General features: G+C 37.4%; 1 protein-coding gene across 1 annotated transcript; it reads right to left on the bottom strand.

The window, feature by feature from the left end:
* Nucleotides 1–7,304: 7,304 nt before the first annotated feature.
* LOC131788609 (NLR family CARD domain-containing protein 3-like) lies at nucleotides 7,305–14,382 on the bottom strand. Its single transcript, XM_066167924.1, has 5 exons — nucleotides 14,341–14,382; nucleotides 12,917–13,570; nucleotides 12,430–12,540; nucleotides 11,258–11,380; nucleotides 7,305–9,712 (listed from the first exon to the last, which is right to left on the bottom strand). The coding sequence occupies exons 2-5, from the start codon at nucleotides 13,551–13,553 to the stop codon at nucleotides 7,329–7,331; spliced, it is 3,255 nt and encodes a 1,084-aa protein (XP_066024021.1). The 5' UTR covers nucleotides 13,554–13,570; nucleotides 14,341–14,382; the 3' UTR covers nucleotides 7,305–7,328.
* Nucleotides 14,383–15,828: the final 1,446 nt, after the last annotated feature.

Below are 15,828 nucleotides of genomic sequence, written 5' to 3'. Positions count from 1 at the left end.
TGGAAAAGAAATAAAAGATCAAACACATCACTTCTTTCCCTAATCTTGCCCTGTTCTGTAATGAATAACCAAGGTAAAAAGACACAGTAATGAATAAAAATTAACAAATATTTGTGGAAGGTGAAGTGAAGTGAATATTATTCAATGATCTCCCCTTTGCCTTCAGCAAAAAATTGTTTTAATACAATCCCCCAGGTGCTTTCAAATTCTGTTATAAATTCTGTAAATAAAGAAAACATTGCACACATTTTGTTACAATTATGTTGATTACCTGTATCAAGATGAGCAGGCAGTTTTAAGAGGTTTAAATTTTTTAATATCAAAAACTTTATCCCTTTGTTTTGAAAAGTGTTCTGCTAATCTTTTAGCATCTTTTGTGCTTTTTAGTGCTGAAAAAATTGTGCCTAAAAATTGGAAAAGAAATAAAAGATCAAACACATCACTTCTTTCCCTAATCTTGCCCTGTTCTGTAATGAATAACCAAGGTAAAAAGACACAGTAATGAATAAAAATTAACAAATATTTGTGGAAGGTGAAGTGAAGTGAATATTATTCAATGATCTCCCCTTTGCCTTCAGCAAAAAATTGTTTTAATACAATCCCCCAGGTGCTTTCAAATTCTGTTATAAATTCTGTAAATAAAGAAAACATTGCACACATTTTGTTACAATTATGTTGATTACCTGTATCAAGATGAGCAGGCAGTTTTAAGAGGTTTAAATTTTTTAATATCAAAAACTTTATCCCTTTGTTTTGAAAAGTGTTCTGCTAATCTTTTAGCATCTTTTGTGCTCTTTGCAATTTAGTTTTCTCCCACTGCATTCAACACTCCCTTGCAACACTTGACAGAATGCATGCAAAGCAGCCATTTTGAAATTTAGCACTCTTGTTATAATCACCCTGCACACTGTGATTATAGCAAGATATGATGCAATACCTGACCAATCAGAGCATGGGCATCTCTATAATAACCTGAGTGAGAAATTATATTAATAGTATAGTTATCATTGAAGCCATCACATAACACAGGGAAAAAACAACAATGACAGCACAAACAAAAATGCAATGATCAATCATTTCATGTGCATAATTTCTGAAAACTTTGGCATATTAAGCTGGCATAAAAATTCCAATGTTATAGAAATAGAAATAAGAAATAAGACATCAAACATAATTTTCTATCATCTATAACATTGGTCATAGAAAGGATGTCAACAATGGTCAAAACTTGTACTGCACCTCCTTTAGCTTTGAATATCTTTGACCTCATTTCTACCATCAATAAGGTATTGTATAACAAGCCGAATTATACCTGCAGTAAATCTCAGTATGTATATGATAGGCCAACACATCTTCACACACGTAGTCATTTTAAAAAGTTTGGCCCTGCTTAAAACGTTAACTGTTTTTAAATACACAAAAAAAATAAGTCTTCCACAACGACCGGTGAGGGATACCACAATCATATGTGCATAAAGCTAAAAAAATTGGTCAAGTAGACAAATCATACATGTACATGTGAGCAAACAATTCTCATTTATCCATCCAAGTGCATTATGTAGTTTCTTTACATGATTGCTGCTTGGAGGAAAAGTAACACTCAACTTAGCTAACAGCAATTATCCTTGCTGATGTCATTATTTGCACCAACAATGCGAGAAAAAATTGGTAACAGCTCTTCCCAATAATGGTGATGGATGGCGAGGAAGAGAGTTTAAGTACAGAGTTTAAGTAGTAACTTTTCTCATGGCTAAGAAGAGGGCTCATACTAATCATGAAAATAGTGCAGTTCTCAGTTTCAGTGTTGATGTTAAATTCTGAACGTATGGTATTGTTACACTTGAAGCATAAAGTCATTTGCTTGTGATTTCTATCGCATCATAGTTACTCAGACTTCATCTATCACGTGATTGAAATTCCAAATCATATCTTAATTTTGAAATACAAAAGATTGTTGAAAGCCATCTTGGAGTTCTGAAATCATTTTGACGAAAAAAAGAAAGGGTTGGCGTTTTCGATGTCTAAGCTTAAAATGGCACCCGGTAAAAGAAGACACCGTAAAATCCTTTGTGCGGGAGAATAAATTTCACACTTACCTGACCCGTGAAACTTTACCAGCAGAAGAAAGAGTGGCAAAATTTCCGCACAGCCCCATACATCATTATACATCCATATATGGGGCTTTATTATTCAGTGTATCACCAGTAAGATGTACATGCATAATTAAGTATGGGGCTGTGCGGAAATTTTTCCGAAAGAGTAAGTAAATTTCATAATCACGGAAAGACACCATCCTATCAGACCTTTGCTGATGCTTCAATGAGGAAGGTTGTGCCAAAATCCTACGGAAGTCACTTGAAGGAATAAACGACTAAGCCTTTCTTCGTTTTGAGACTGGGACCGAGTGTCACGATCATCTTCGTGAAATTGACGAACTTAGTCGGCAAAATTGTCTAAACAACGTGGCGGATGGTGCGATTTATGGAAGAAAACTCGATTTATGCTAAACACCAAGGAAATTTCTGTGAATTGTAAAAAATTTTCTTCCGGAGAAACGTTCCATTCAGATTGAACTATGCGTGAAACTTGCGAATGTGACGAATGAGAACATTGGCATCGATATCGATCACGCGAACGTATCAAGCTAAATGAAAGTCACGCAAATATAAAATAACATGTAACAGACAGTTTTCATCTCCTCTTTCTTGTTTATTAACCGTGGATTCTTTTTTCAGGGCTACTAAATATAATCAAGGTCGGATAGCGCTGATCTATTCCCTGTGGGGATGCACGGGTGTACCCATATTCCTGGGGCCGGAAACGGAAGTCAAGCGGATTACAAGTGAAATAACGCAATCCCGACGCGCAAACTCAGTCAGTACATACCAAGAAGTGCCGGAAAGTCGATTTGAATACATTTTTTAGAGAGTAATTTTCCTCAATCTTGATATCAGCTTCTTCGTATATCTTCGAACCATGTCATCTAAAAACATCTCTAAGTTTTGTGCTGGATGTAAAATCAGCCGAGAAGCAACTGCACGAACACGAAGTGGAAACAACAACTAGCTTTGTTATTTATTACAGCTACGGTGTTGGCAAAAGTAAATCTAAGGTCAGAGGGACGCCTCTGATGAACTCTGGTTACGAGAGGGAATGTTAAGTGGAGGGATGCAGGGGTGTAGGGGTTATGGGGAGACCAAGGGGGGAGGGGGGATGCAAAAACTTTCTACTGTAGAATTCCATAAAAATTGCAAATTAAATCTACTCTTTATTTTGATTTTGAGAGACAGGTGTGTAGTTCAATTTCCAAAAATTGGAAAAAATGGAATAGAATAAAAAAATAAAAGGACTACAGAACTTCAATAGCTGAAATGTGGTTATCCTGAAAAAAAGGGGCGGGGTTATATGTGGTTTTTTAAAAAAAAACCCTGAATGTTTCTTGGGTCCTATTTTTACTACTGCTTAAGCAGTGTTCATTACTGCGAAGATAACTCATATTTCATCATCATCATTATTATCATTGTTATTATTATTACTATTATTGTAGAAGTCTCTAAGAGAAAATAAGGAAAAACGTTGTACTTACCGCTGAAATCTCGACCTCGTCTTTAACGGGAGTTAATTTCACGTTGTCGAGACACACTCAATTCATACGTTCTGCTGTCTGATCTTTGCGAGCGAAGGATTGGTATTGTTAATTGACTGTCTGTTAAAAATCACAACGAATCCATCTTGGAAGTCATCAGCCACTTGAGTTGTGCCTCAACTCCTATACCTCGTAACTCTTTGTGCAGAAAACGAGGGGGAATCAGGAGTGAAATTACTTCTACTTCATCCAGAGGATGATATTAATATTCTTACTAATGCTTTGGTTACCTTGTATAAACCTCTTTGAGATTAATTGAATGAAGTGAGCAAACTACAATTATTTTTTCCCACTTCTCAGAGAGAATCCGCTCTATTACTTTAAAGGCGAATGCCGTAAATAAGTTCCCACTCGATAACGTGACACGAACAAATCAAGGTCAGCTCAATAACGACACTTATGGAAAGATTTTAAGTTTCTAGCACAATCATTCATAACTGAAATATTTGATAATATTTCTAGATAAGGTGTTAGACGTCCTTGATTATGACGGTTTACATCCGCAAAGGAAGCAAGGTCGCGCACAAAGCCTTCCAGGCGAGCTTAAGTTGATTTATTGAGACGAGAGGCCCTTCAGCCGTTTTGGTTTCTGTGTTCAGCTGGTTGTCAACCATTCGAAAAATCTGATGCTCACTCTTATTAGCTTCTTTGGCTTTGTAAATGAGACCGATAGTTGAGCAACGTGCATAAGGACGAAATATTCATGTATAATTCCTGTGGTCCTACAATTCGGAATAACTGAGGACCAAACCGTTAGTATGTCCGAGTAATTTAGTATTATCAACTGAGTTAATAGCGTAATTTGCCCACCGTAAAGATTTGTAAAGCTGACGTTTCGAGCGTTAGCCCTTCTTCAGAGCGACTAGATGAAACTCTTCACGGCGGCTAATTTACGTTGTTAACTCACTTGATAATGTTAAACTACCCAGTAATACTCTACCACCGACGCAACACCACAGTTTCGCTAGTATGTCCGATGAATTAAATCCAATGTCTACAGGTCTACAGTAATATACTTACCTTATTGGACAATGACTCACCTGAGAAGCGAATGACACTAAGAAATGTGATCAAATATGGGATGAAACCAAATCTCGTTCCGGCTAATTCAGTGCAACGGCAGGCTATTTACCATGGAAGGAATGAGTGTTGATATTTATATTCAAAGTCTCTCCTACATAATTTCCTCTCCCGTGACTACACGAAGATAACGTGATAACACTTGTAGTTACCCAAAGCTCCCTCAGCACTAATTGACGTTGTGATTGCTTATTTCAGGAGAAGGGTTGGCCTCGCTGTTGAAACATCGTATTTAGCGTTATTGTCTTCTTCTACAATAGTTCGAGTTAGAATGGGAAGTATTTTACCCAAAATTGCAGCTCAATATATGATCCTCCTTTCGCGTTTGAGGATATTCCGTCATTCCGCAATATCAGAAATTCCGCCATTCCATATTTTAGCTGAGGATGTTCCGTCATTCTGACATTGTGATTGTATAATTTTGCTGTGTAAGTAACCTCATTGTAACATGTAATATTATTATTTAGATTGCATTAAATACTCTTGTTCAAGCTTTCATTAATAAACGGTGTTTCTGACCAATTTTCATACCCAAACTAAACATTGATACCCGGAAATGGTCACAAGATATGTGAGTTTTAAAGGGTGGGAATCTGGAAAAGCAAGGATCCTCCTTTAATTAAGACTGAAATTCATAGGGGCCCTCCGATTTAATTCATGTTTTTACTTTGACCTTTCTCCTCCCCTGTAATGTTTAGGGCAACATAGATGAAGAGAACATTTTTTGTACTTTGACACATGAAAGTTTAATTAATTGGCGTCCACATAATGCACCAAGCAAGAATATAAATGCCTTAGCTTAAGAGGTTAAAAAAAAGTAAGAGAGTTGTACAGACCAAATCTTACTTTTTATCCTCCTTTGCTTAGAGGTAAACTAAATAAATAGAAACTTGAAATATATTTGTTCTCCTTTTGAGGTGTGCATCAAAGTTTCAAATTCATCGCAGGCTTGAACTACAGGTTTAGAAGAAATCTGCATATGTTTCAGCATATAAAACTGGGATCATGGCTAGATCGAATGACTTTACTATGTGCCATACTAGTACGGGCAAGTGTTGTAAAAAAATTTGCTTAGCTTTTTCATTAGTTCACATTTATATTTCTAAGAATCTTGTTTATCCGACCTATGCTGAATTTTAATTTTCAACCAAATTTTCTTCTCTTTTGAATATTCTTAGATCTCCTAGTATCAGTTAATATTAATGTAAGTTTAGTGCACAGCCTACGCACCAAATTTATATCTTAAAATATTGTAACCTTCTTAAAACCAGTTCATCAGAATAAGAGTGAGTTACCAGACACAAGTATGGTTTTCACAATGATAGTTTCCAAGTCTGAAAAAAGTAACTGCCTACTAAAATCCTCAGTTCCTTTGCCCTGACAGCCCAACCTTATTTAAACATTGCCAACAAGAACAATTAGCAATTTGATGATACAGACAAGAGAGCCTATTCCTCAATCCTCTTGGCTTATTATGGACATGGCATTTCAAACATGGCATATATGCCACAAATATTCCATTTCCCTGATTAATTATTTTGTATTGCTGTTTACAAGTTGTGGAAAATGGTTGGGATGAAATATAATACAAAGACTTGCCAGTAGATAGTCAAATGACAACTTTTTACTTATCAATAAAATGAAATTCGTTGTTGCGTTACATGTTAACATGTTGCAACAAATCCAACTTCCAGTAAATTCAATTAATAGCAAACATGAAAAAATACCTTCTAAAACTTTTTGACCTATTTAATATAGCCAATAACAACATCATCTCAACTTTTAAAACTTGATTGATGTTTGGAAATGATTTCTGTGATGTGGAAATGAAATCCAGGTGTCATCTCAAGTTTCTTTTAAGACATCCATGCAATTACAGCAAAGCTTACCGAATTATATAACATAAAATGTCAGAAAAAGACTTGATTCATGATTTTCCTCTGGCATTTCCAGCCAGAGGACAATCATGAAACAAGAATAGCCGAAAGCGACAACTTTTTAAAAAATTACTGGTTCAAACACGAGTTGAAAATAACTTTCTTTTTAATTTTCTTCGTGAAACAGAGGGGGTTGAAACGTTAGGGAAAAACAGTGGGGTAAGCAATCACACCTGCAACTCCAAGAGAAGATATAAGAGAAGCCCATACGATTCTGGCCAATTGTTTTACTGACTTACTACGCTCACGTGTATACATTTCAATCGACTAGTAACGTCTAGTGCAAAATAGTTTACCGTCGTTTCTTTCAATTTTGGCTCATTTTCCCAAACTGAAATTATAAGTCACGCCTAATAAAATATAATTTCAACTGATGCTGACATCATACACTTCATCTGAAGAAGGAAACATTCCCTATCTTCGAAAATTTGCTTAAAACATCAGGAACAACGACGAAGGTCCTAAGCTTTTTGAAGATACCGCTGACTAGCATGCGTGTCGATCGCTTTGAGAGTTGTGAGGTTCCAGACCTCGTCTGGTCGCTTATCCCCTTGAAGAAACACTTCTACAGCCAGTGCTAAAGAATTTTATTACAGTTTTTATTCAGTATAATGAAGGGCTGGAAATTAAACTAACAAGAACTCCGCTTTTAGTTTTGGCTAAACTTATGTATTATAATTGAGAGACAAATTCAAATTGGTTAGCGTCTTGTTGACTTTGATTGCTTCAGCAATAGATGTAGCACCGGCATCACTAATAGCATCGTAAGACAAATCCAGATTGGTTAGCGTCTTGTTAACTTTGATTGCCCCGGCAATAAACGAAGCACCTGTATCACTGATACCATTGCGAGACAAATTCAAATTGGCAAGAGTCTTGTTGACTTTGATTGCCTCAGCAATAAATGTAGCACCGGCATCACTAATAACATTGCGAGACAAATTCAAATTGGTTAGTGTCTTGTTAACTTTGATTGCTTCAGCAATAGATGTAGCACCGACAACACGAATACCATTCCCAGACAAATCCAAATTGGTTAGCGTCTTGTTGACTTTGATTGCCTCAGCGATAGATGTAGCACCGGCAACACAAATACCATTCTCAGACAAATCCAAATTCGTTAGCGTCTTGTTGACTTTAATTGCCTCATCAATAGATGTAGCACCGGCTTCACTAATACCATATAGAGACAAATCCAAATTTGTTTGCGTCTTGTTGACTTTGATTCCCTCAGCGATAGATGTAGTAACGGCTTCACTGATACAATTGCGAGACAAATTCAAATTGGTTAGCGTCTTGTTGACTTTAATTGCCTCAGCAATAGATGTAGCACCAGTATTACAAATACCATTGCGAGATAAATTCAAATTGGTAAGAGTCTTGTTGGCTTTGATTGCCTCAGCAATAGATGTAGCACCAGTATTACTAATACCATTGTAAGACAAATTCAAATTGGTTAGAGTCTCGTTGACTTTGAGTGCCTCAGCAATAGATGTAGCACCAGCAACACAAATAGCATTCCCACACAAATCCAAATTGGTTAGCGTCTTGTTGACTTTGATTGCCTCAGCAAGACATGTAGCACCAGTATCATCAATACTATGGTAAGCCAAGTACAAAGAGGTGAGATTCAAACCAGTTCCAAAAGACTTTGCTAAATGTGAGTGAAAATCGCTTTTTTCTCTTTTACATTCGTTTATGGCCTCCAATACAACTTTTGTACCACGGACTTTAATTTCGTTGACTTCATTTGTTAAACTCTGTACAAGTGCCACAGCTTGTTCATCGCATTTCATGCCTAAAATTCCGCATGAAAACAAAAGTACTTGTTTAAGGTCAAAGAAATACCTTGGATCGGAAACTAGTTCTTCAGGTATAATTTCCCTGCTTTGAATCTGAGAACAAATGAAGAATGCTGCAAAGCATTCTTGAAAACTTTTATGTAAGAAAGCATAATGCAGTTTTTGTCTCAATTTGCTGCCACCAGGCTGCACTGACAGAAATCCAAGCTCAGTCAAGTCTTTTGCATGCTTTCCCAATTCAGTTTCATCAAAATCCAACTTGCCGTTAATTAAACCATTCAACGCTATCCACCCAAGGTGATTCAGTAGCGGTTTGTAAAGGTTTGTCAGGTCTACTCCCGTTTCTAATATTCCTTTCTTTTTCCTATATCTTCTCAAGACACATTCAACCATATCCAAGTACAGCTGAGCTCTGTTTTCGGGGAGTGTGCCCTCAAACTCTTCGCATAAAAGACAAAGAAGTGCTGTGTTCAGAGGATTGGCTGCCATTTCTCTCAGGTTTTTATCTCGCGATATCCGTTCCGAGAGCTTGGTGGCTAAATCCGGCCTTTCTTTAAAGTACTTGGTGACAAACCCTTTCACATGGTTTTCAGTAAATCCTTCGATCTGAAGTAGCGTGTCACAGCACTTTCTCACCTCTTTTCCAGCTTCGTGTCTTGCTGTTGCAACTATGTGGCATCTGGGGAGTACTCTTCCTTCAATTAATTCGGAAAACATCGGCAATTTGCCGGAAGGTAACTCATCCAATCCATCCAATATCAATAAAATGCTGGACTGATTTTCACGAATAAACTGAAATAATTGATCTTTAACTTCTTCATCGATGTCTCGAGGCAGAAGCTGATCATCAATGGCTTCCCAAATATCAGAATGAATGTCTCGACATTTCAGCAACAATACCACTTTGAATACTGTTGAGCCGCTACCCTGAAGTTCTTGCTTTTTGGTGGCCCAGTCGTAGGCGTACTTTTTACAGTAGGTGGTTTTTCCCATACCAGGTTCTCCTTCAATCAACACTGTTCTCGGCGCTGAGCACTCTTCATACGGATCGAGTATTGACGACATGTCAACAAATACGTCAGTGATTTCTCCTCTCGTTTTCTTTCTTCTGACCACTTTGAGCCTTGTAAAAATATTGCCAAGAAAAAACTGAAACTCTTCACACCATGGAAATGGTGAGAGCCATCCCTCACGAGTCTTGTACAACTGGCGAATTTCATTGATAAGCTCAGTTGGATCAAAAATACCTAATAATAGAAAAATGATTCAGAAATCATATTAATGCGTTGGTGAAAATTGTGTTGTCCCTCTGGCATTCAGCACTGAATTTAAATAGGTGAATGATTACGACACCATTGCCAAAGAAATTTCTTGGACGATGCAAAATGTTTCAGTGTATGATTCATGTTTGCTGATCAAAAGCCATTTAGATTATGAATTTAGTCGAACCTACTCTATAGTTTATAACATCGAGCTGAAGTTAAGTGCCGCTCTCGTTAAGAGCGGTTCTTTCGACTTCCCGTCGGAAAAACATTTTTCTTTCATTTTTCGCCCATGAAAAGGGTTTAGGACACATGTTTCAAAAATAGTCTAGTTGTTCTTCAAATCTCTTTTTTTGCGTCGCCACAAGCCAGAAATGATTTTTGTCCAGACCATCCCTGTGGACAACGATCGAAAATGTAAATTTCACAGATTTTGTCCAGCGGGCAGCGACTGCGATAATATAGCTCACAGAATTCTATCTTGCTACAAGTTACAAGATGTATTCAGTTAGTTCACAGACAAAATATGGAAACTTCAGTTGAAATACTTTTCATACCAGCGTAATCAGAGGAGACCCTTCTCTTCGACCTTAATTTGCATATAAAAAATTTACTAATTTGTACGAAAGAATTCTCAAAATGCAGGCGTTAATCGGCCTGAGAAAGCATATCAGTGCATAGTTTAGACACAAATTAGGTCATGGATTGCCTTAAACCCGCAGGTATATCCCTGGCTTCCATCAATCAACATCTTAAAAACAACGCAAATCCATGTGCTTGCTCAATTGCGCTAGTGTCAAAGATTATTTGTATAATTCTGAAAATTGACTTAGATCTCCTTTCCACCTTTCAAACTTCGTTCGTTTATCTTCCACATCGAAGATTTTAGGTTTTCATAGCAACTGAATGGAGAATAGATTCCGAGTTGTCCTAAAACGTTGCTTAAACGTAATCGGTCATGATGCTTGCGCGACTTACAAAGTAAAAAAAGCTGATCGAAAGGCGCCTTCTCGATGATTTACGTTGAAATATCAGATTATGAACTATTCACAGTGTGGAGAGGATGCAAATTAAAGAATAAAATTTGGCACTCTAGTCATAACAGACATATTGCGTTGCTTAAAAGGACACCCAGACAAGTTAAAATACGTCACAATATTCATATTAACGAAACAACACGCATACACTCTGAAAGAATTATTGCAGTTCCTCCGAGATTTAGCACACGGAACCCAATAAACTGGCCTTCCTTTCTGCAAATTTGGTTCCATCATTAATGATGTCACACTGTCATGGACCCACGGTTTTGAGCGACAAACTCGACATTTTCCTAGTTGTGACCCACGCTCCACACTTGAAGCATTGAAGGCAATAAAAGGAGATTGTAGAGATTATTCCAGAAACTGTTTTAATTGAAAAACTGAATCTCTTAAGATACGATGACCTTTCTCTCTCTCACATACAAGACATGTTGACTACGGCTAAATATCCGGTTAAGCAGGATAACTTTTATCTTAAAGTTCAAATAACCTTCATTCCTGCTTTCTCCCACTGGGGCTGTCGAAGTACACATCTTTTTCTTCACTTCTTTAAGTTCACTGTCCATCTTTGCCATTTCGCCTATTATTTTCTCGAGAGACTCTTTCGTAGTATCTGACGATGGAATAATATTAGAACTTTTAGTCAGAGTGAGACAAAAAGTCACTTTACTAAATGAAAGAAAAGTTAACTTAATAGATCCTTTCCCTTGCCTCTATTGTTTGTTGTAAGCCTAATTTCTCCTAACAATGTCACCCCTGAATCACACATTAAGGTTATGAGAATCAAGGAAGTGATCACCAATAAAAAACTCTCGATTCTTCTTGTCAGCATCATAGGAAATGTAACGAGGACAGTATAGAGATAATGCATATTAATGTTAGGGTGTTAGGGGTTAAATTTATTCAACATTCTAAAGAAGATATGGCTCGGCTTCAGCGGTGTCTGTTGAAACTCTGTCGTAAAGTTTATTACGCGAGAGATAAATATTGATATCACTGGAGCCGATAGTCTGATTAAGAGATTTCTCGGTAAAAAGCGACATTGCAAGAACTAATTAACGAATGCCAAAGAACGCTTTTCCGTCCTCTTTTTCACGTCATTTAATTATGAGAAAAAGAAAAACGCTAGAGAAAACCGGAGGTCCGCCTCCGTTGAGGTGTGAGGTTTCGCTCACAGTCTTTAACTCTGGAAATGTAAAATAACCACATACACCTTATCCTGTCCCTTTTAACTAAGACGACCCTCAATCAGCGATTTTTCCATGTGTAGAATGGAATACTTTACAAGAAATTATGAGTTGTCGTCTATAGTTTGTTCAACAATATGCAGTTCACTTATAACGGTCTAGGAAATTAGATTCATTCTTTCTTGAACAAAAGTAAAACTAAAATAAGTCAATAACCCTTCTCGGCCAAATGTGTATGCATGCTGTCAGAAAACTTTTCAACCCAAGAGGTAGCCTTAGATTCGGTGTCATCCCATTCATCCCATGCATTACATAGTATCTTCATTTGTAGCCAGAGTAGGTTGGTAGCAAGGGAGTACTCTTACAATAATTGAGGGAATAAAGTGTTCATGCTTAGATGTGTTATGTACTCAAGTTAACGGAATCACTGTTGTTAGTTCAGTTTATCGGTGAGTAGCTCTTTTTGGCAACCAACCTTCATCTGTGCTTTTTTCCATTGTAAGCGTCAGGCTACTAATCGTCTCTTTAACTTCCTTCATTTCAATTTCTATCTTCTCAGTTTTGTTTCCGAGGTCACCTAGCAAATCTGGAAATGTAAGAAAGATAAGTGCAATCTCATAAGCACATTTACATCACAGATTCACGTTTTGGTGCCGATAAAAAATGATACGTATATCAGATCAAACTTAATAAGACGCTTAGAAATCACAAAAATGCACTCCAGCAGTTGTGCACTAGTACCCACGAACAGACAAAAGTACTGCAAATGAAAACACAGTGTCAACATTTGGGTTAATTCTTCATTTTTCACTTATAACACTAGAAAAATGTTCCAAATATGTGACTAGCTCCGTCCAAAATGAAAAAGTCATGAGCTAGCCTTCACTGCCGTGTTTACTGAAAATATACACTTTTCTAGCCTTCTGATTCATCCGTATTGGCAGTGGACAATGTTTTCTAACCTTCAATTTCTTCCAACTTGTCTTTAATGCTGTCGTCGTCTTTCTTCCATTGTTTCATCAGTTCACGATAATGCTCTTCGATATCTGGATCCATGCAATCGTGCTCAAGATTGTCGATTTCAGCTCTTAAATGAGATCCTCCCAGTCTCACCAAAGCTTCTCGTATTTCCTGCCAGTAAACGCTGAAAATACTTTCATCCACAGAGGCTTGAGAAGCATGGCCGTATACAGTGTTCCTGTAATACTTCACTCTGGCTATGTCATCTGTGATGCTTATGTTTGCAGCTGGGGGAAGACGATCCCAACCAGTGGCAGGAGGGCTCAAACCACAGATATTTCTAAGAAGCACTGTTAGCAGCGTTATGTCGAAGGCTGCAGAAGCCACGGGTGAATGAGTAGGATACAACTTCCCCCATTGCGTGGGATTCAGCACCTTCTTCTTCCCTTTGTACAGTGATTGCAATGTGGCGAAATGCACTGAGGTACTTCCAAAAACTGTATGTAGAGTCGCTGGTGGATGTATTTTGTCAAAAGTGGACCGAAGCACCTGAGATCCAACATCTAACAAGAGGCGACATAGCCTAGCATAGTTGGTAGTTTCTTTCGTAGACGCGAATGGCGACAAAGCTACAGCCATGATGCCTAAGGAACAGCCTATCAAGCAAATCATTCGTGTCACCATTTTTACCATTGAGTCGAGAGCACATCAAATCTATGATTACTAGCACTACCAAAACCACATCACCAGTATCACCTACTGAACATCACAGTCACCTGCTTTGATAATTTGGGAATCATTACGAGGTCAATCAGACACATCAGGTTCCTGACACGATCCAACATCCCGACACAATCAGTTAGAATACATCACCACACTTCGCCACACGCACAACTATTTCTCCAATAGCAGCCTTATTGGAACCTCAAAAGATTCAGTAGAGGTGAGTTGACCCACCCTCCTTTAAGAAATTATGCTCATCTCAATTCCTAGAGGATAATTCAGCCTGGATCATTGCTCCTCTCACCAGTCAGAATACAATCAGAAGTAGTTCATCACAGGTTCCTCGTAAACATTTAATATCGTTTCCATGAATGATCATGAGATGAGAGAAGGGCTGGCAGCGAGGTATTGCGTGGGGGAAAAGTTTTTTTTTTAATTAATTCACGACTCAAACGTTTACCTCTCTGTGGTGTATCTCTGTTTAGTGACTCATTGCTCCAGGCATTAAAACCTATTACATAGCTTATCAGGAACTTTTACCATCTACTACATCCACCTTCAAGCCACACGTATCTTGTAAACAATTTCAAGTCCGCATACAGAGTAGAACTTTGATTACATGGAAATGGAACTATGAATCCAATTATACAGATTGAACAAAGGAACGTAATAGGTCACGCGTGCAAAGTGGATGTCTACATACCTTTAGTCGAATTTTCTTCCTTAAAGATGTGGCATGTGTGAAAGGGATGATGTCATAATTTCTGAAGAAGAGAAACAGCACAATCAATATAAACCGGTGCGAATGTTGCACTATAAGGAATCTGTATACTCTAACTTTCTCTAATCTTAAAAATGGATTATTAGGATTGATTGCCTGACTGATAAGTTACGTGTGCAGCAGAGGTGCACGTGGTTGAAATATACAACATTAATCAAGATCTATAGTTATTGTTTCCCTGTGAGTCACAATTTGAAAGTAAACATCACGGTTTTGGTATGTTGAGAAGCTTCAAGATTAATCCATCAAGCATTTCATGTTCAACCCACGTCAATACTTTAGTTGAATATTTTCTCTCTTGTATTTTATCAGCTTTCTGATCAGATATTTTGTGAGTCCTTCTTGTTTTTAAAACTTTGCTATGCTCCTTCTTTTAATATGATTCGGCTGATTGCCGACAAAATGCGTTATTTGTTGAGTATTCAAAAGCATCAGAGTGAAGGTAAATACAAATCTTACGATAAACCAGGATTAAGAAAAAACCTTGCCCTTGAAAAGCAAGTCTTCATTGCGATATGTAGAGATTGTATCAAGATTTGGAAATAGAAAACCCTACTTTCAGTTTCGTTTCGTCGTATGTTTCAAATGAACGAGTTCTCTTGCTGGAGACAAAGTAAAACGTTTACTGAACTAATCCTCTCAAAACGAACGACTCAGCAGGAAATTTGAATACGGAAGCTTAAAGCAAGTTGTATTCATGTTCAAAGCTCGAATTCCCGACAAATTATTTGTTTTAAATGAACGCCGGGCTTCGAAAGTTCTTTATGAACTACTCAGTGAATAAGAGTGATATCAAAAATAGAGCGACCCTTTATCCAGTTTGCTCATCAGTCGAAAACAGATCGTTAGTCACAAGGAAATTTCTTCAGTATATTTTTGCACATTTTCAAAACAAGCATAAGTTCATCCGTTCGGCCTTAAATGAGAGAAAGGAACAGAAAAAGTGCTCTATAGTGTTCGTATGAGGCCAATTCAATATCAAAATATCACTGGTTGCAAGTGATAATAACGTTACAAAAAAGTTTTAGATGCACAGTATGATCATAAGCGTATAAAACTCCAGCTTTAGTTGATGCATGCAATCATAAATAATTTTCATAATAACAGACTCACAACATCCCGAAAAAATTTTCGAGAAATCTCGTGGCTGGTATTTTTCCGCCAATTTGTCCAAGGTATAATATCTCTTGCAAATCTTCGCAAGAGAGTAAGATACCTTGGACGAGGAGTGAAAAAAGCAACACAGATAACAGTAATGATATCTAATGATGAAAAAACCCGAGTCAGATCCGCAAGCCTCCTTTATAATTCTTCCTTTCTTCTTTCTTTTTGGGTCTTGATATTGGTAGGCAAGTCAAGAATTTAAACAAAGCGACGAAATTTTCGAGTCTGTAAAACATGTCTCGACAG

Source organism: Pocillopora verrucosa, chromosome 6 (assembly GCF_036669915.1).
Source record: "Pocillopora verrucosa isolate sample1 chromosome 6, ASM3666991v2, whole genome shotgun sequence".
NCBI lineage: Eukaryota > Metazoa > Cnidaria > Anthozoa > Scleractinia > Pocilloporidae > Pocillopora > Pocillopora verrucosa.
Note: the sequence above shows the minus strand (reverse complement) of the source record. Positions and strands in the feature narration are given on the sequence as shown.